The sequence below is a fragment of the Gymnoscopelus braueri genome (genome assembly GCF_963280865.1).
Source record: "Gymnoscopelus braueri genome assembly, chromosome: 17".
Taxonomy (NCBI): Eukaryota; Metazoa; Chordata; class Actinopteri; order Myctophiformes; family Myctophidae; genus Gymnoscopelus; species Gymnoscopelus braueri.
Genome location: NC_137617.1, coordinates 26,742,586 through 26,762,286, shown reverse-complemented (window position 1 = coordinate 26,762,286; position 19,701 = coordinate 26,742,586). Strand labels below are relative to the sequence as shown.

The 19,701-nt window shown below is 42.3% G+C and overlaps 1 protein-coding gene across 1 annotated transcript in view; it reads left to right on the top strand.

Moving 5' to 3' along the window:
• Window positions 1–19,701, top strand: part of capn15 (calpain 15) — a 61,302-nt gene that overhangs the window by 38,211 nt on the left and 3,390 nt on the right. The window contains exons 4-10 of the mRNA XM_080456293.1: window positions 4,814–4,997; window positions 6,079–6,302; window positions 8,358–8,483; window positions 10,100–10,252; window positions 15,887–16,048; window positions 16,866–17,101; window positions 18,650–18,819. Coding sequence (XP_080312419.1) covers window positions 4,814–4,997; window positions 6,079–6,302; window positions 8,358–8,483; window positions 10,100–10,252; window positions 15,887–16,048; window positions 16,866–17,101; window positions 18,650–18,819 — 1,255 coding nt within the window. The remainder of the gene's footprint in view (window positions 1–4,813; window positions 4,998–6,078; window positions 6,303–8,357; window positions 8,484–10,099; window positions 10,253–15,886; window positions 16,049–16,865; window positions 17,102–18,649; window positions 18,820–19,701) is intronic.

Below are 19,701 nucleotides of genomic sequence, written 5' to 3'. Positions count from 1 at the left end.
TTCTCGTTTGGACCCTCAAAAACGGTCCGGACCGTTTTTGGCATTCAATGTGTTAATGGGTTAAGATCACCCATTTATTCATATCAATATGGGTGGCATGAGAGAAGGGACGATGCACATAAAAAAAATCTAATCTGTCTTGATTACTGGGCACTCAATGTAAAAAGGAGGCCTTTGATGTTATAAGGCAAACACCAAATGTTTCAAACTAAAATCCATTTTAACCCTGATGAAGACCTCTGTCGGTCGAAACATGTTGGCATTTGCCTCGTAACAATAAAGGTTGTTTCCTCCTTTTTTACACTGAGCACAAGGATACTCTGTTTGATCCCGTCTAATCCAGGAGCACCTTTGATACCTTAAAGGGTCTACACCATGAATTTCATTTTTGTTTTGGTTTTTAGTATTTTTTGGGCTCCCCAGTGTCTCTTGTACCCCAATTTTTTTTTTTAACATTCAGTCATTCATTCTCATTTCAGAGATTTTCAGAATGGGCGTGTCTGAACAGGCCATTTCAGAATGGCAATGCAAGTGACATCACTTGCATTGCCATTGCATTGATGCTGGCCAGACAGAATTGCTCAGTAGCCCCCCCCTGCCCAAGAGGACATTTTGGTATTGCAGCTGAAAGTGCTGTATAAGCCAGAGACAATTGACTTGGGATGAGTATATCTGAGTGATGATTTAGGCTCAAACCTTTTGAAAAAGGTTTGAGGGACATACACCATATGATATTAAATATCAAATATTTTTTTTAAATTCATGGTGTTGATCCTTTAACCCTTTAACACATTGGGTGCCAAAACCGTATATACACGGTTTTGCGCATACTAACGTTGAGTGCCAAAACCGTATATATACGTTTTTTTTTTCCCTTCACAGCAACAGGAAATATCACTCCTACAAGATTTAGACTCCAATCCACCTCCTGGTTAACTTATGACTTCAAAAACCTGTATCTCGGCTCCTGTGCACTTTTTTTTTTTACAATGTTAATTTAACTATTTTCAACTGGCTGCAACTATGGAATGGATTTCCGAATGTTTTAAATGTTTTCCCCCCGATTGTACGAGACCTGTATGTGTGTAATGAGGGGATCACCGTGAGGACGGTGATCACTGAAAATATTTTGTGACTACTTGAAAAAGGTTCAAAATGTTTAAAAAGTCCTGGCACTCAAAGTATAATATTTTAATAAACCTCTGGCACCCAATGTGTTAAGACCGGCATCATTTGTGTCATTTTAAGATTTCTTTGGCTATTCAAAAATAGCAGATATACAAGCTCATAGCGCGGCTTCATGATTGCCGCGCTTTGAGCTTGTATAACTGCTATTTTTGAATAGCTAGAGAAATCTAAAATGACAGAGATGCGTTCCCGGATCAAAAGGGTTAACTATTTTTAACCACTTAGCGTCTCCGGTGAGCACCTGGTCATATTTGTTTTCTCTGTCTTGATTTACTGTGGCGTTACGTGTGGCTCCTCGTGTCAGTAATCTATGTAACCTATGTTAGCCTGGTATCAGCCTCAACATCCCAGAACATTATTGGTATCCGTGCCATGAAAAGAGACGATTCGTCACCCCTCCCCCCTCCCTTTCTGTTTGAAAGGTCAGTGCGATGCAAAGCACACACTGGGCACCCTCCGGGGGCAGGGTTGTTTGTCAACGAGCCCGACCGCCGTGAAGAAGTGAGGAGAACGAGCGTGGAGGAAAAAAAAAGAGGGAAGGGGGGGGGGGGGGAAGAGTCGTGCAGATGTACAGATAGTGCACATAGCGCAGAGATTATTCATGGGAATGTGGGTCTGGACGCCGTGTTTTTATCTCCACGCCCTTGTTCGCTGCGTGTCCTTGGGTGTCTGACTGTCATCCACGCAACACACACAAACCCACGTGAACACACAAACAAAAATATGGTTACTTGCCAAGGCCAAGTACCGCATACGTTCACGTCACCGCTATGCGCATATACTCACCAGCGCACACACACACACACACACACACACCCACACACACACACACACACACACACACACACACTGCAGCTTATCAAAAATAGCACTCCCTTGGGCCCAAGCCACTCACCAGCAACAGGATGTACAGTACATGTAACCCAAATTCCCATCCCTGTCTCTCTCTCTCTTTTTTACACAACACACACACACACACTGTCCAACTGGCTCCCTCCCGTCCAATTAAAGCAGCTGTCGGACAATCACCTTGGTCGTTTTGGCATGGCGGCGGATGTGACCTCTCATCCCGTGTCTCGTTACGCTTCGGCTAATTGGACTTTGATTCGATTTTTTTTGAGGGAATTGGATTTTCATCGCCTCTGCCGATTGGGCTGATCAGTCCCGCTCGGCTGCCACTTGAGCAGATGGAACCTTGTTAATAAAACACACAGAAAAAGTCCCTCTCCCTGAACGACAGAGTTTCTGTGTGTCTAGAGTGGAGTGGTCTTCCACTGCGAAAAGAATGAATGAATTGAGACATGTTTCATGTGGAGAATTAGTGTCAACCCATTAGGACCTGAGGCTGATTCTACAAATGCCTTCTAATTCGGTAGTTCTCACACTTTCAAGATTTTTCAAAAATAGCAGATGTACAAGCTCATTCGTGCCGTGCTGTGAGCTTGTATATCCGCTATTTTTGAATAGCCAACGCAAAAATCTCAAATGACACATTTATGCTTTACCGGTTTTAATGTTGGCACCAAAAGCAATAGTAAGCAATAGACCTGTCTTTGTTTTTAACAATGATCGTAAAGATGAAAGTTCTGAAACTGACATTTTGGCTGTTTGTCAAATAATTGTCTTAGAATTCATACAGTATAATGTAATTGTCTTATACATTTGAATATAATCTGTAAATGAGTCAACGGCAAAAAAGAAACCTGATGCATGGCGTCGGTTTCTCTATCCACAAGTACAAACAAGCTACAGTATAGTCGTGTGAAGCAGTAAAATTGTCACAAAATAGAGGGTGTCTTTGTTAAAGGTATCATGACATTCATTTTCACTTTTTTTATTTTCAATGTTTTATTTGGGGTTTTATGACCTCAATTACACCCAAAAAACCTGAACTTAGAACATTCAGTGGATTTTCTGTGGTCTGGGGTTTTCTGAATAATTAGGCTGAAAAGTAATCTGAGTTTGGCCCTTCGACAGTGAGGTCACAGTCGATTAATCCCGCCCACTCTCCTCCTCGCCCCTCCCCTCCCCTATCCTTTCCTTTGGGGGGGGGCGGAGCAGAGGCGATGATTGACAGGCAAAATCCCTCACCAGCGACACCCGCAGGCAAAGATTTCTTTTTTCATTGCAGTTGAAAAGGCTTTAGAAATGTGAGAGAAAAACACCTGCCATGGATCACTGGAATGGAATTTTCACTTAAAACTTTTTGTACACTTTTGAAGGACCAGGACAAAGACTTTGAATGTGGTGTAAAAGTGAATGTCATTAAACCTTTAAGGCCAACAGACTCCCTGGCTCCACAGACACTTGAATAACTTGCATTTTTGTGATGAATCTGCATTTTGAGCGACTAATTTCACCAGCAAGTTAATGAAGGATGGCAACATGGTCTCTGTGTGTGTGCTGCTGGATAATTTAACCGTAATAGGCCGCTAACCAGACGGCACAGTGGCTCCTCTCATCAAACGTGAATGATTTTCAATAAAGGAGAGAATTATGCAAATGAGCGCTTGAATGAAAAAATCTCGAATAAACCGCTTTAAAGAACCTTCTGCAACTGCATGATAAAAACTCCTAATTTATAGACAAGGTTGACGGCTCAGCTGTCCATCTCGCCCGTCCCTTGTGTCTGTTTTGTCTGCTTAATCCCACGATGTGTCTGGCAACTAGTCCATTTCTGTCAACGTGTATCCCTTCCCACCAATCCACCTGCCCCCATTGTTCAGTATCTGTCGCTTTGTATCCATCATCCGTTAACCCATTCAATCCGGGAACGCATCTGTGTCACTTACGATTTCTTTGGCTATTCAAAAATACCAGATATATAAGCTCATAGCGCAGAACTTTTTGAAAAATTGTGAACATTTGTGCAAATCTTTGAATATATATATATTTTTAAAGCGAACATTTTTAGCCCAATTCTTTTGCTTCTGGGGATTCTACAAATATCTTCTCAATCCTAACAGTTTCTTTGAAAAAAAACGTATGTTGCTATTATATCAGCGGTTCTCAAAGTATTTCATGTCAAGGACCCCCAAAATGATATGTTTTTGGCCGTGGACCCCCATCTCAAATTTTGTTGTTCCAGGGACCCCCAGAAGCAAAGATTTGAGTTAAAAATGTTCGCTTTAAAAATGCATATCATATTCCAAGATTTGCACAATTTTTCAAAAATAGCAGATCTACAAGCTCATAGCGCGGCACTACGCACTACTTTGAATAGCCAAAGAAATCTGAAAATGACACACAGATGCGTTCCCGGTCTTAAAGGGTTAATCTATCTCTGTCTGACCCAGTCTCTTTGATTCTAACGGATCACTCTCGGCCCATCCCTATCCATTGTTAAGTCAATTCGTCCTCCCTGATTGACCATCTCATTAGCTGCCTCGCCGACTTATGTCTCTGTCTCTCGCTCACTCTCTCTTCTCTCATTTCCCTCCCTCCCTCTGACATTTCAACCCCTTCCCCTGGCTCTTGTTCAACCTCCATTTACTTCCCCTATCTCGCCTCCTCTACCCCTCCTTTCCTCTCTCTCATAACCTCCTTTTCCTCTGTCCCTTTCTCTCCTCTCTTACTCCTCTCCTCTCTTACTCCTCTCCCTCTCCTGTCCTCTCCTCTCCTCTAGGTTCCTGAGTGCTCTGGCGGTGCTGGCGGAGCGTCCAGAGCTGGTGGAGAGGGTGATGATCACGCGGACCATGTGCCCGGAGGGGGCCTACCAGGTCAGGCTGTGCAAAGACGGCACGTGGACCACGGTGCTGGTGGACGACATGCTGCCCTGCGACGACTACGGCTACCTGCTCTTCTCCCAGGTCAGGACGGACGGACAGACGGAGGGACGGAGGGAGGGACGCAGTGTGGAGGAGACATGGAGAGCAGTGTTGATTTCGTCGACAAAAAATATGACAAAAACACTTTTTTCATTGACGAAAACTAAATAAAAACGAATTGAAAACTAAGCTATGATGACTAAAACTAAGAACGAATATATTGACAATTTCGTCAACAAATAAAAGCTAGACTAAAATGTTAGGGAGTGACTAGTGGAGAAGAGATCCAGTAGAACTAAAAGGCAAGTCATTTTATGCTTGGTTGCGCTCAGGTGTTGCACTCTGAAAATAGCAGATCTACAAGCTCACAAGTTGTGAGCTATTTTCAGCATGCAACCAAGTGTAAAATCAGCCATTACCTGCCGCCACAATACATTTTAGTAGACTAAATCAACTGTAGATTTAGTCGACTATAATCTTATGATGTTTAGTGGACTAAAACTAGACAAAAACTAAGACATTTCAGATGACTAAAATATGACTAAAACTAAATGGAATTGTATTCAAAAGACTAAAACTAAATCAAAATTTGCTGTCAAAATCAACACTGGAGAGGAGGAGAGGTGGGGGGAGGCATGGACAAGAGGAGGGAGGGGAAGGGAAACCAGAGAGATGAAATTGAACAAGTCCAGGGTAAAGAATGGAAGCATATCGAGTGTATTCACAATGATTCTCACATGCCCCTCTTTAACTTGCATTCAGACTCCAAATGAGGGACAGCTTAATCAATAGCTTTTCTCTAATAGGTGCCAGGAGCCGACAAAGAGATTAGCGATTCTCAACTGGGTCAGCATCGAGAACATGTTCCTGTCCAAATTATTCACATCCCCATTCAAACCGCGTCCTATTGAATAACACAGCAGCCGTCTAGGTCGTGCTTCATTCACATCCCGGTCCAAATGTATGCGTTTAAAACAGCGAGCCCTAGTGCAAGACCTAGTGCCCACGATTTTGGTACTTTTTTTCTTCTAGCTCGAGGACTTATTTTCATTACAGATGTACCAAGTGACCTGTGTGATTAAAGACTAAAGTATATCCCCTGTGTGCCACCGCCCACCCACAGGCGCAGAGGAAGCAGCTGTGGGTGGCGCTGATCGAGAAGGCCCTGGCCAAGCTCCACGGCTCCTACTTTGCCCTGCAGGCGGGGCGCGCCATCGAGGGCCTGGCCACGCTGACGGGGGCGCCCTGTGACTCGCTGATGCTGCAGGTCAGCTCCACCAACCCCCGCGAGGAGCCCATCGACAACGACCTCATCTGGGCCAAGATGCTCAGCTCCAAGGAGGCAGGGTGAGAAACGCGTGCGTCACGGTGGTGGTGAGAGCGTGCGCGCGATCCCCGGGCGGCATGCTGCTCTGAAAGAACCCAGATGCTGGAAGTTTTTCTGTTTTTGTTGAAGGAAATAGTGAATTGTGGGGCGTTAAGCCTGTTCTATTTAATTCCTTCTGACCGCCAGAGGCAGTGTTTTCAACACCTGGATATCCATCGTGCGATGGATATCCAGGTGTTGAAAACACTGCCTCTGGCGGTCAGAAGGAATTCATAGAACCTTAGTTACATGTGTAACTCTCGATTTATTTGACTCATTGTGAGCTTTTTTCTTTCCAAGGTATTTTTATTACATTCACAGGAAATAACACATCAGGCAATATTAACAGGGGAAAAAAGGTCATTTCGACAACTATAAACACACATCAGACATGACAAACAAACAAACAAATCCCACCCATACACGGCCGAACCGGTTAAAGAGAAATTAGAATTCAAACGCATTGTGAGCTTGTAGATCAGCTATTTTCGGCAAGCAACACCATAGTATGACAGAATTTAAGTTGAGCACAAGATGGATGGTTAGATGACACGTGCTTGCACTGCTGGAGGATTGAATCTAGGTCATGTTTTTTTTTTCTGCCCGTCATCCTCTTTCTGTCTATCTATCTGTGTGTCTCTCTCTCTCTCTCTGCTGTATGCTGTCCAATTTGTATCTACCATTTAAAATATAGGAATTAGATGCGGTACTTAAACATCTAGATTGCTCTAAATTCCTTCCCTTTGTTCTGTCCTTCCTTATGGAAAATGTTAATACAAAATTGATTTATGACAAAATACATTACACTGCTTATAATCATATAGACATAGTCATACTGTCTGTATTAATGTCTTATTCTACTGAATGTATGTATTCTGCATTGTACCGTATTAATCAATTTGGTACCGTGTAATTCCCTATTCTGATTTGGTTTCCTGGCTTTGGTAACACTCGGTACTAAAGCCTGATTTATACTTAACTGTAATAGCACAACAATTGTCACAAAGCGAAAAATATCCGATCTACAAGTTCACAACGCATCACAGCGACACAACATGTCATTCTGACAAGTGAGATCAACATTTACAGTGGTTCTCAAAGTGGGGTCCTTGGAGGGGGGGGTTCCAGGGGGGCTCTGGTGGTCCCTGGAACAAAATATTTGACAAATGTTCGCTTTAAAAATATATATATTCAAAGATTTAAAAATGTATCACGATTTAAAAAAAATTGCAGATCTACAAGCTCATAGCACGGCCCTCTGTGCCGCGCTATGTGCTTGTAGATCTGCTATTTTTGAATATCCAAATAAATCTAAAATGACGAGATGCGTTCCCGGATTGAATGGGTTGAGTGATCTACTGATTTGTATCTTACGTATGAGTGAGCAGACAGCTATTATATGGGCACATTTCCTAATAATGATGACTCAACCAGGCAATCCGGTACACTTCCTGAGATTCTGACTCCCTTTTCTGTGGAATTTCTAGACCTCCGACTTCCCGTAACTGTCAACATTGACACGTCATCATAGGTTATTTATTGGACTGTTTCCATGGAAGAAAATAAAAAATAAATGCAAATCTTCACTTTCCTACACTACTAAATGCACAGTCAGGGACCACCTGCAATACCTTCATGGACCACCAGTGGTCCACAGACCACCTGTTGTAAACCCATGATAGTAGGACATTAACTCTCCGAGTGCCAAAAACGAGTAATCCTGAGTTTTTTCTGAATGCCCTCAGTGCCGAAAAGAATGTTCAGAACCCAAGATATCGTGATCCGAAGATTTGCTGCTCCATTCACTTCTTGTTTAACTTATTACTGAAAAAGGCTGTATCTCGGCTCCTGAGCACTTTTTTTTTACTTAAAAAAAATTGCTGCCACAATATGAACATATTTTTTTATTTCATTGAAAAAACACAAAAAGTTAAAATATGGAGATTGGAGTTTTTCTGCCCGACAGTGACGAAATTACGACTTTTCGTGGTCTAATCGAGTCCTGGTGTGTCTAACGGTGTGGTTGTGTTGCTCAGGTTCCTGATGGGAGCTTCGTGCGGTGGAGGGAACATGAAGGTGGATGACGCGGTGTACGAGTCTATGGGGCTGCGGCCTCGCCACGCCTACTCCGTCCTGGACGTGCGGGACGTGCAGGGCTACAGGTACGAATTCAAATATTTTGTAATTGTGAAGCACAGGATAAAAGGCATTCTGCAGTGGTTCTCAACCTGTGGGTGATTTTAGGGGGCGGGTCCCTAGATGACAGTGAAGTGACAATTTAAGGACTTTTAAGACCTTTTTAATACCTCAAAAGAGGAAAATAAGACCATTACTGCATCACGAGTAATCAACAAACTATACTCTAAAAACTGGTCATACAATATAAGAAAATGTCAAATAATATAAGAGGCAAAAATTGTGAAAATAGCCGATCTACAAGCTCACAACGGCGTTGTGAGTTTGTATATCTGCTATTATATTTATAACGCAAACAAATGGGTCACAGGTATGTTTGGGAGTGTTTAAGTTTATATAATGGAGACGAAGAACGGAAATAATAACAAAATGACCTGTTGATACTGTATGTCCTTAAAATGTGGCTTGTGTATTGTGACGGGTGAGACAATTTACCCGCAGACACAGATTATGTGTCTGTGTATAAAATAACAGCCTTCCTCAGAGCGTAATAATATAAAAATGACACATTCCCGATTGTGAAACTAGCGCTTGCAAAAAAAGATGAACAGGTTGAAAGTGTGTTGGGGGGGAGGGGGGGGGGCAGGAAGATTAAAGCACAGAGTGGGCGGAGCAGGGACAGGGACCTGGTACAAACCGGTTTTCAACGTGACCGCTTTGATCCGCTCGCCCATTGTGAGTCCACACAATAGGTGCTGCTTCTTCTTCTGGCCCACCTGCGAGCGGAACATGAGAGTGGCTGTATCAATCCCGGACGTAATTTGCTCCGACGGCTGCCGCGCGGCCTCGCCACTTTAATTAGTTTACCGCTGTCGGAGAAATCTGACGGGAAGATTGGAGCACAACACTTGATCTGAAATGAGTCTGAGGGTAGACAGCGTTCAGGTGACACTCTGCAGACTGTTTGTGTTGTGTGACACAAAACTCTCAGCCTGTGGGCCATGAGGATACTGCAAGTGGTCCCCAAATTCTCAGATTTTAATGGTAATATAACACATTATTAATAATAATAATTAATATTTTTAATTTATCATTTCATAATGAGCATTAGTTGTCCTTTAACCCATTAATACTGGGAACGCATCTGTGTCATTTTAGATTTCTTTGGCTATTCAAAAATAGCAGATCTACAAGCTCATAGCGCGGCACCGAGTGCCGCGCTATGAGCTTGTAGATCTGCCATTTTTGAAAAATCGTGAAAATGTGTGCAAATCTTTGAATATATATTTTTAAGCGAACATTTGTAACTCAAATCTTTGCTTCTGGGGGGTCCCTGGAACTAAATATTTTGAGACGGGGGTCCGCGGCCAAATACATATAATTTTGGGGGTCCTTGACATGAAAAAGTTTGAGCACCACTGATATAGCAACATTAGTTTTTCAGGAAACTGTTTAAATGTATTCAGAATACATTTGTAGAATCGTATCTCGGGTCTTAATGGGTTTAGTCTGACACTGTGGGTAAAAGGCAGGTAAAATCATTGTGTGGCTAAAAAACAAGGAGCAAGAAGTTGACACTGAGCTATGTCACTCTCTGCCCTCCCCATCTCTCAATCTCCCTGTCTGTCTGTCTGTCTTCCAGGTTGCTGCGGTTACGTAACCCATGGGGTCGTTTCTCGTGGAACGGCAGCTGGTCAGACGAGTGGACAGACTGGCCTCAGCACCTGCGGCACGAGCTGATGGCCCACGGCAGCAGCGACGGCGTCTTCTGGATGGAATACAACGACTTCATCAAGTAAGGACCTCCGTCTGCACGTCACTTCACACAGGATGGCTAAACCTGAGGCTGGTTCTACTGTTGTGTGTGTGTGTGTGTGTGTACAGCTCCCCCAGCATACAAGCTCAGCTGTGTGTGTGTTTGTGCGTGTAAGTGCTCGTGCCTCTGATCAGCCCTCTGCTGGGTGAAGCTGAAACAAAATTTCTCAAAGGATGAATAAAGGTCTTCTACTTCTTCTACTTTACCACAGCTTAAATTTCCTAATCTGAAAAAGCCACCAGGATTGAAGTAATTTGTTTTGTCAGTGTGACGTAATCGAGAATCCAATTGAATCGTGACCTTCAAATCGTAAATCAAACCGACTCGTGGATTTGGAGAATTGTGACACCCCATTTTGTGTGTGTGTGTGTGTGCGTGGTGTGTCTTTCTTTGGTCTGCAACTTGTACAGTACATGGGGCTATGACCAACCCAGTTTTAAAGTGCAACACAATTGCATTAGTTTTATGTTAATAGCCTATTTTTACGAGGGCAATTTAAACTACAAGACCTTATTCCAAGCAACTGCCTGTTGTGATGTCCTTGTAGGTAATATGAACTAGTCCTCCATAAACGATGCAACAGCACTGGCATTTAGAATTTTATGACTGTTAATTTGTGTGACCAGGAGTGTCCCCTTTGTGTTAACGAGGCAAGCTAACGAGCAGCCAAATGCTGACACAATATACTGTAAGTGAGATAAAACAAGCAACTGAAATGAAAATTGGGCTACTCGTTAAACCACTATTTCAACATGTCATTATAGGCTAAAAGTTTTTGCCTATAATGGTTTTGCCTAACATTTTAAAACATTGCGAAAACAGCAATAAGCTCACAACGTTGTGAGCTTGTCGTTCAGCTATTTTCCAAAAATAAGGCTTAACCCATTAAAACCGGGAAAGCATCTGTGTCGTTTTAGATTGTAGATATATAGCACATTAGTTGGCTATTAAAAAATACCAGATATACAAGCTCATAACGCGTAACTTCGTGCCACACTATGAGCTTGTAGATCTGGGTTTTTTCTTTGAATATATAGGCCTATATATATTTTTAAGCGAACATTTTTAACTCAAATCTTTGCTTCTGGGGTCCCTGGAACAAAATATTTTGGAGATGGGGGTTGGCTGCCAAATACATTCATACATTGGCTTTGTGTTGTTTTAGTACATTGCTTCTCTGCAAATCACTCTTATGGTGTAACCTGTTCACATGACCTGTGGCCGAGGAAGTGACTTGTGTTAAGTTGTTGTTGGGTTTGTTTTGGGATTGTTTGGCATTGTTTTGGTTGCCATAGGATTGGCAGGCAGAAGCTTGGACTTGTCGTGACTGGCATTTCTTTTAGTTATTCAATTAAAGCCTTTCAGACATACAACAGCAAGTACTGACTTTTCTCTCTCCTTTCTCCAGTTTGTGTGTTTGTGTCTGTCTGTCTGTCTGTCTGTCTGTCTTTCTATCTGCATGGATTAAAGTTCTCAGTCGCCACGACTGATTTCGGTCATTTGGATTTCATAGAAGCCAGCATGTCTTCTATGAAAGCATGTTGCACACCGAAAATAGCTAAAATCAGCTATTTTCGGTTATTAGTTATTTTAAGATGTACTATTCGAAATAGTCAAACTAGCAATAGAATACCTGTTTAGAAGCATCTCCCATAAAACATGATGAATGGTCTCAGACATTTCATAAAAGCAAAGGGTTAAAGCCTCAATCTGTGATTTCTTCAACTGGTTGGCTGCATGTAGCAGCAACATAAGGTTTAGAGTGATAATACCTCAACATCCTCAATAACATTTTAAGTCATGATATTTAATTCTGCTTTATTCCTTGTATCTGCCCGCCTGCCTGCCTGCATGTGCTACTTCTGAATCAAATTAATTAGGTTCATGACCTAAAGGTGACGTCTGGCTATCTCCTCTGTGTGTGTGTATGTGTGGGTGTGGGTGTGGGTGTCCGTCTTATAGATGTCCTCCCTGTCATTCATGGGAGTGTGACACAATAACAAGGCCAGCAGCTCTCTGTCTGTCTGTCTGACTGTCCTTCAGTCCTTGGATCCTGGGGACAGACTTCACTAGATAGTCCATGTCATCCGTCTGTTGGCTGTCCTCGTTCCCAGTCAGGTTGTTGTCAAAGCATTGCAGCCCGGGGCCAGTTTGTGTCCATCCTAATAACTCGGTTTGGAGAAGGATAAGGCCACTGGATGTGAGGTGTTGGGACAGTCTGTCACTGTCAATGATTTGTATTTGGCCGCAGACCCCCCCATCTGAAAATGTTTTGAGCTGAGTCTCCATTGGAGTGTTGCTCAACACCCCTGGGATATAATTGCACCTCTGTCTATTGTCTGATTGAGAACACTTCGCTTTATGATTATGTCAGTGTGAATAATGTAATAATAATAATACTAATAATAAACTTTAGAAAGAAGGTTACATAATAATAAACGTTAGAAAGAAGGTTACAAAGTGCTTTACAAAAACAAGATAAAACATTTTTTCTGTTTTTCTATCTGAGGATCTAAGGCTATTACAGTCATACAGGACCAGCAAAAATCAAAGGCTTTTAAGTTGATCAGTAAAATCTTAAAATCTGTTCTTAAAACTCACAGGCAACCAGTGAAGAAAAGCAAGGATGCTCGTTCATAGAAAGACTTCTATTGTTTATTGTTTATTAGGATCCCAATTAGATTTTACGATGAGAAAAGCTAATCGTCCTGAGGCTTAACAAGCGGCTGAATTGAATTGTGAGAAAACAAATAACACTTTCATGTTCAGAGGAATGAATCACTTGGTAGACGCTTGGTGCAAAATTGGAGCTGGAATTGGAACCGCTAAAGCCTTGATTTAGACTTAGTTGCACATTGGTGTTGCCTGTGGTAAATGGCAGATATACAAGCTCGCAACGCGTCACATTTGTGACGCGTTGCGAGCTTGTAGATCTGCTATTTACTGAGCACGACACTGGCGCGCAACTTAGTATAAATCAGGCTTAACCTATTAAGACCTCAAAAATAGCAGATATGCAAGCTCATAGCGCGGCACCGAGTGCCACGCTATGAACTTGTAGGTCTGCTATTTTTGAAAAATCGTGAAAATCTTTGAATATATATATTTTTAAAATCAAATCAAATCTTTGCTTCTGGGATCCCCAGGAACAAAATATTTTGAGATGGGGGTCTGTGGCCCAATCCTTGGGATTTAGTAGACATTTGTAGAATCTTCAGGTCTTAATGGATTAAGCCTGACAGTTGAGCTGTAAGGATGTGTACATACACACACAGCCTCGCCGGGTGCCGTTTTGGACACTTGCTAGCAGACGTAGGCACAGCGGTGTCCTAACTGCACTGTCAGCACCAATGTCTTCCACCCAGCCCTCTCCACCAGCTTAGGGGTGCCCCACACACACACACACACACACACACACACACACACACACACACACACACACACACACACACACACACACACACACACACACACACACACACACACACACACACACACACACACACACAGAGTCCGCTGAGCGTGTGTAACCACAGCTGGGGGGAGCTGTCATTTAGCATTTCCAATCACCACTTGTCACCCGTGTCTGTGTTTGTGACTAATGCCGTGTCACGCCATTATGCCTACAGTACGTTGTTTGTCTTATAGGCGATTTATACTCGGTTTGCGCATCATGACGCACACCGGAAATAGCAGATCTACAAGCTGACAATGTGAGCTTGTAGATCTTCTATTTCTAGCTTGTAGACACTGGCGCGCAACTGAAGTGTAAACCAGGAGTACATGGATTATTATTATTATGCAGGAGTCTCGATGTTGAACCCACACTTTTCCCCATGGGTACTTTTGAACTAACGATATGCGGTGAGATAAGCATCCCAAAGCTCTCTTTTTGTTGCAGTGTTTACGCTTCACAGCTTTCACAGCGGCTCATAGGTCGCCCGCCTCTGCGAGCCGCCACGGGGCAAATATGACTTTAACACTTTAAGGCCTGGTATGGCGCCCGATTCTACCAATGCTTTCTAATTCCTAACGGATTTCTGAAAAAAAACGTATGTTTCTATATCAGTGGTGCTAAAACGTTTTCATGTCAAGGACCCCCAAAAATGATATGTATTATATGTACACGATTGTAAAAAAAAAATAGCAGATCTACAAGCTCATAGCGCAGCACGAAGTGACGCTTTGTGACATTGCAGATCTGCTATTTTTGAATAGCCAAAGTATAACAATATGGTTAAAGTAGTTAAAATTGCGCTGTATTAACTATTTTTCCTGGTTGCCCCCCCCACTTGGAGAACCAATGCTATATATATATATATATATATATATATATATATATATATATATATATATATATATATATATATATATATATATATATATATATATATATATGGGTTAATTTGCATTGGTGTCAGTGGAGAGTTTCACAGTTTTTGTTGTCTAGTCTTAAATGCAGCTTCGGAGGCCTTGCCCTGCCGAGGAAATGACGTCCAGGGGGAACTATTTGCTGCTTTTATCTGTCTCCTACAATGTTCATTTGGACCTCCCTTTGCAAGTATTACACATTACTTCTAACAGTGATGCACAAGAAGCCAAAAGTACTTAAAAAAACACAAAGAAACTCCACAAATACAGATCAGGACTTATTAGATAGTGGTTTCATAACAATAATATATTGTACTGGAAGTCTCTCTGGATAAGAGTATCTGCTAAACGGCTGAATTGCAATATTATTGTTGAAGGGCAATGAAGAATTCAGTCTGATTTTACTCGCATCAGATCATTTTGGGCATGGTAAATAAAACAAAATAAAATAAATAGCTGCAAGACTATGTACCGTTTGTTATTATTTAGATAGCGTGCTGGCACTCAAGGTTCTGTTTGCACCCTTGTGTGACTGTTTACCTTGTTGGTTCGGTTGTTGACTTGGGCTCATTCTTTCTCCGACCTCGCACAAATTGAAATTGTTCTGTAAATTGTACAATATAAAGCAACCACTATATTCTTTCATTGTCTCTCTCTCACTCACTCACTTACATACATACATACATACATACATACATACATACATACATACATACATACATACATACATACATACATACATACATACATACATACAGTACATGCATACATGGTCAGGCCCCGGAATACTTAACTGACCTGCTCCCACGTTATGTGCGCAGCAGGGCCCTAAGGTCTACTGAACTGGGTCTGTTACCAATACTTCCCAAATTCCCAATACTAAACTAAAAACAAACTTTGGAATGCTCAACCACAGGTCTTGAGAGCGGCAGCCTCTGTGGAGTCGGACATCTTTATGAACAACCTCAAAAACGCTACTATTTAAACAAGCATTTGCGGAAGTTACAGTACATGATTTTATGTTTTGTGTTGTTATCTGCGTCCTGTTTGAGATGAATTGTACAGGCTTTTTCTGTTTTCACTGCTTTAATACCTTGTTTTGTTTTTAATCCCACTGTATGTAAAGCACTTTTGCGTCTCTGTGAGAAGTTAATCAAATGTTCTCTCTCTCGCTCCCTCTCTCTCTTCTCTCTCTCTCTCTCTCTCTCTCTCTCTCTCTCTCTGTGTGTTCTGCACCTCCAGGTACTTTGACTCGGTGGACATCTGTAAGATCCATTCGGACTGGCAGGAGGTGAGGCTGCAGGGCTGCTTCCCCAGTAAGGCCAGTGGGCCGGTCACTGTCACCGCTCTCACTGTGCTGGAGCGCACGGCGCTGGAGTTTGCCCTCTTCCAGGAGGGCAGCAGGTACGGTACTGTAAACCAGTGGTTACTCAAACTGTGACCATGTCAAGGACCCCCAGACGCAATGATTTGAGTTAAAAATGGCCACTTTAAAATATATATATATTCAAAGATTTGCACAAATTGTCAAATCTTTTCAGAAATAGCAGATCTACAAGCTCATAGCTCGACACAAAGTGCTTGTATATCTGATATTTTTGAATAGCTAAAGCATAATATATGGTGAAAGTGGTTAAACTGATTGTGATACTATATTAACTACTTTTACTGGGGCTTTTTCCCTGGGCTTTTTTGTCTTTTTCTTGTTGTTGAATACACATAAAACATTTTATCCTTTTTTGGAGGGAAATGGATCAAGCAAAAAGACTCCTCCCATGTCTCTCACTCTAATAATAATAATAATGATAATAACATCTCACTTTTATATCTCACATGTATATTGCGCTTTTCTAAGTACCCAAAGACACTTTACCTGGGATGGGGGGGGGGGAGGGGGACAACAACAAAAGAAAATCTACTTTATTAGGAAAAAGAAACACTAAAACTAAGGCATTAAATCAATAAAAACGGTGGAATGGTGAGACAGGGGTGTGTGCAGTTAGCAGGGGAAAGCCATATTGAGAGCGGTTTTGAAAGTTTGGAGGGTGGGGGGCTTCTCTGAGAGTTTTGGGGAGTGCATGCCTGAGGGAGCGGGAGGGGACAGTGTACTCTCCATTCCCCATGAATCTTTCTCTGTCCCTCCCTACCCTCCTTTCTCTCTCGGTCTCCCATTCATTCTCCTCTCGCCCCCTCGCCCCCCCCCCCCCTCCCCCATCCGCAGGCGTTCGGACACGGCCGACAGCCACCTGCTGGACCTGTGCATCATGGTGTTCCGCGCCTCCTTCGGCAGCGGCAACAAGCTGACGCTGGGGCGCCTGCTGGCCCACAGCAAGCGGGCCGTGAAGAAGTTTGTGGGCTGCGACGTGATGCTGGAGCCCGGCGAGTACGCCGTGGTCTGCTGCGCCTTCAACCACTGGCAGATGAACGTCAGCGGAGCCACGGGCCCGCCCACACCCGGTGGGTGCACACAACAACACACACAAACACACACAGACATATTATCGTCGCTGTCAGGTGGAAACCTTGTTCAAATTGTCTGTTACTTTTCAGGAAATTGAAAAGGGAACCTGTGTTCCAGTGTTAGTCGCACGCTCTTATTGATACTTGGCATTGGTGGTGGCAGGTGGAGGCCACGGCCACCACGCTGGCAGACGCCAATTGAATTGAGTTGAATTGGTTCAATAATAATAAAAGTTAAAACCCACAGGCACACTTAACCCTTTCACCTTCACAATGTTTTTTTTTAAAAGTGAAAATAGCAGATACTGTATATGAGCTCATAGATTGTCTATTTTCGCTACTTTTAGCACTGTAGTACTTTTAGTTTATTAGGTTTATGCCCGACAGCGACAATATGCACATAAAGCCCAAGTAATATTCAACATGAAATTCTCCAATGTGATGTGTTTTAATGAATGATACAAACACCATTAAATACTTTTATGTCAAAAGTTTTTGATGTTTTTTTCTTCAAAACATCAATGTCAACAGTGTACTTGGACACTTTCCATATAGTTTTATCGTAAAACAAAATGTACATGGCTAAATCTGACCAATCCCATTCAACAGTGCAATTACTTAAACACCTGCATTACAATTATCATTAAGGCCTTAAGCTGGCTGTGTAATGTGTCTGTGGATCCCATAACTGCAAGCACCTTAGAACTGCACTAGAATCCGTGTAACAGTGTATGATTAGAACTTCAGAAGAAAGCGGGTGTGTTTTGTTATTTGTCTGTGTTTGTTTTATTTTTAGAAGCGTACAGTACTATCCACCATGTAGATTTGCTGTAGTGTTATGTTTCATGCATATTTGTATTATGTTAATGTCGCTGTTTAGTGTTGTGCCGTTTGTTTGTCTGAGTGAGCGTTAATGAAGCCAACATTGCATGCGTCTCTTTTATTGTTGCAAATGGTTATTTTCCTAGTACTTGCTATATTTATAGCACATGCTCTGATAGTATTGGATCTTTCTTTGAACCCTAGGCAAAGAAAGGCTCTCGACAAAGACTGCAGTAGCAAACAGTAGAATTAAAGGGGAACTTTGCAGATTTGCTGAATTGTTTGTTTCGATACAGCAATGAATTGATATAAAAAATACAATGTAATTTGTACTTATGAATGCTTAACTATTTTTAAAAGCACATACTTTTGAATGCTTAAGTATTTTTAAAAGCAAGTACTCCAGTACTTTAACCTATTAAAACCGGGAAAGCATCTGTGTAATTTTTGATTTTAGCGTTGGCTATTAAGAAATTACAGATATACAAACTTGTGCTGCGCTGCAAGCTTGTACATCTGCAAGCTTGTACATCTGCTATTTTTGAAGTCTCCATGGGGTGACTAATCGATTGAAAAAAAGGAGGGGGTGAACTATCCCTTTAATGGCACAAATTTGACTGAGCAACTTTTCACTTGTAGAGAGTCGAGTAATATTTGATCAGGAGTATCTGTACGTTCACTGAAGTTGCTGGGGTTCCAATGCGTCTTCTTCCTTTCCCACAGTGTCCAGTCCCACCAGTGCTGCGTTGCGGCGGCCCAGTCAGGACTTCCCCGGCTACATCCTGGCCATCTACAGCTCCAGGCAGGTGATGGTGGAGCAGGTGGAGGCCACGGCCACCACGCTGGCAGACGCCATCATCCTCCTCACCGAGAACAAGGGCGAGAGGCACGAGGTGAGGACGCTACTCACTCACTCACTCAGTCATCCTTGTCATCCGCTACCTGAAGACTCGCCGTGTGCTCTCAGCCTTTCACGCTCTTCCTCGCAGCCTGAAAACAGTAGTCTTATATAATTCATATAAAGGCAATTTTTTTTTTCACCTGGTATTTACAGTATATATTCAAATATAAAAAAAATGCTCACGATTAAAAAACAGATCTAAAAGCTTTGTGCCGTGCTATGAGCTTGTATATCTGCTATTTTTGAATAGCCAAAGTATAAACTATGGTTAAAGATCAGCCACACACGTGTGTACACACACACACACACACACACGCACACACACCCCCCCACACACACACACACACACACACACACACACACACACACACACACACACAATGAGACAAACAACAGATGTTTTGGCATTCCTGGAAAGTAAGAAAGTGCCGTGTCACGGTTTGCTGGTACAGTAGGTCAGAGGCTGGAAGGAAGGCAGGATGGGAGTGTTTTAAGCACCAGTGACTGGCTGTGTTCAGTCACTCTCTCAGCTCGCTCCACAATCTGCCTGCTCACTGCATGTGGGAAAAATTTACTATTTGCTATTCACAATTTAGGCATTTAGCAGCAGCGCCAAGCACCTTTTGAGGTAACAGCTGGCAAGTGCAGGAACTGTGAAGTTATAATGTGTATAAATATGTGTTTTATTTTAATTTGTCAAATCATTTGGTAGTGGAAAACCATACTTTGTGCCCAGAGACAGCAATGTGTGCTGGCATTAAGTAAAGTCATCCCAGACACCTATTAAAAATTAAATCAAGGATTTATTTTGTTTAACCACTTAACCTGACATCCCCATTTTGGGCAAAAAAAAACGTTTAGAAAATATTGGTCC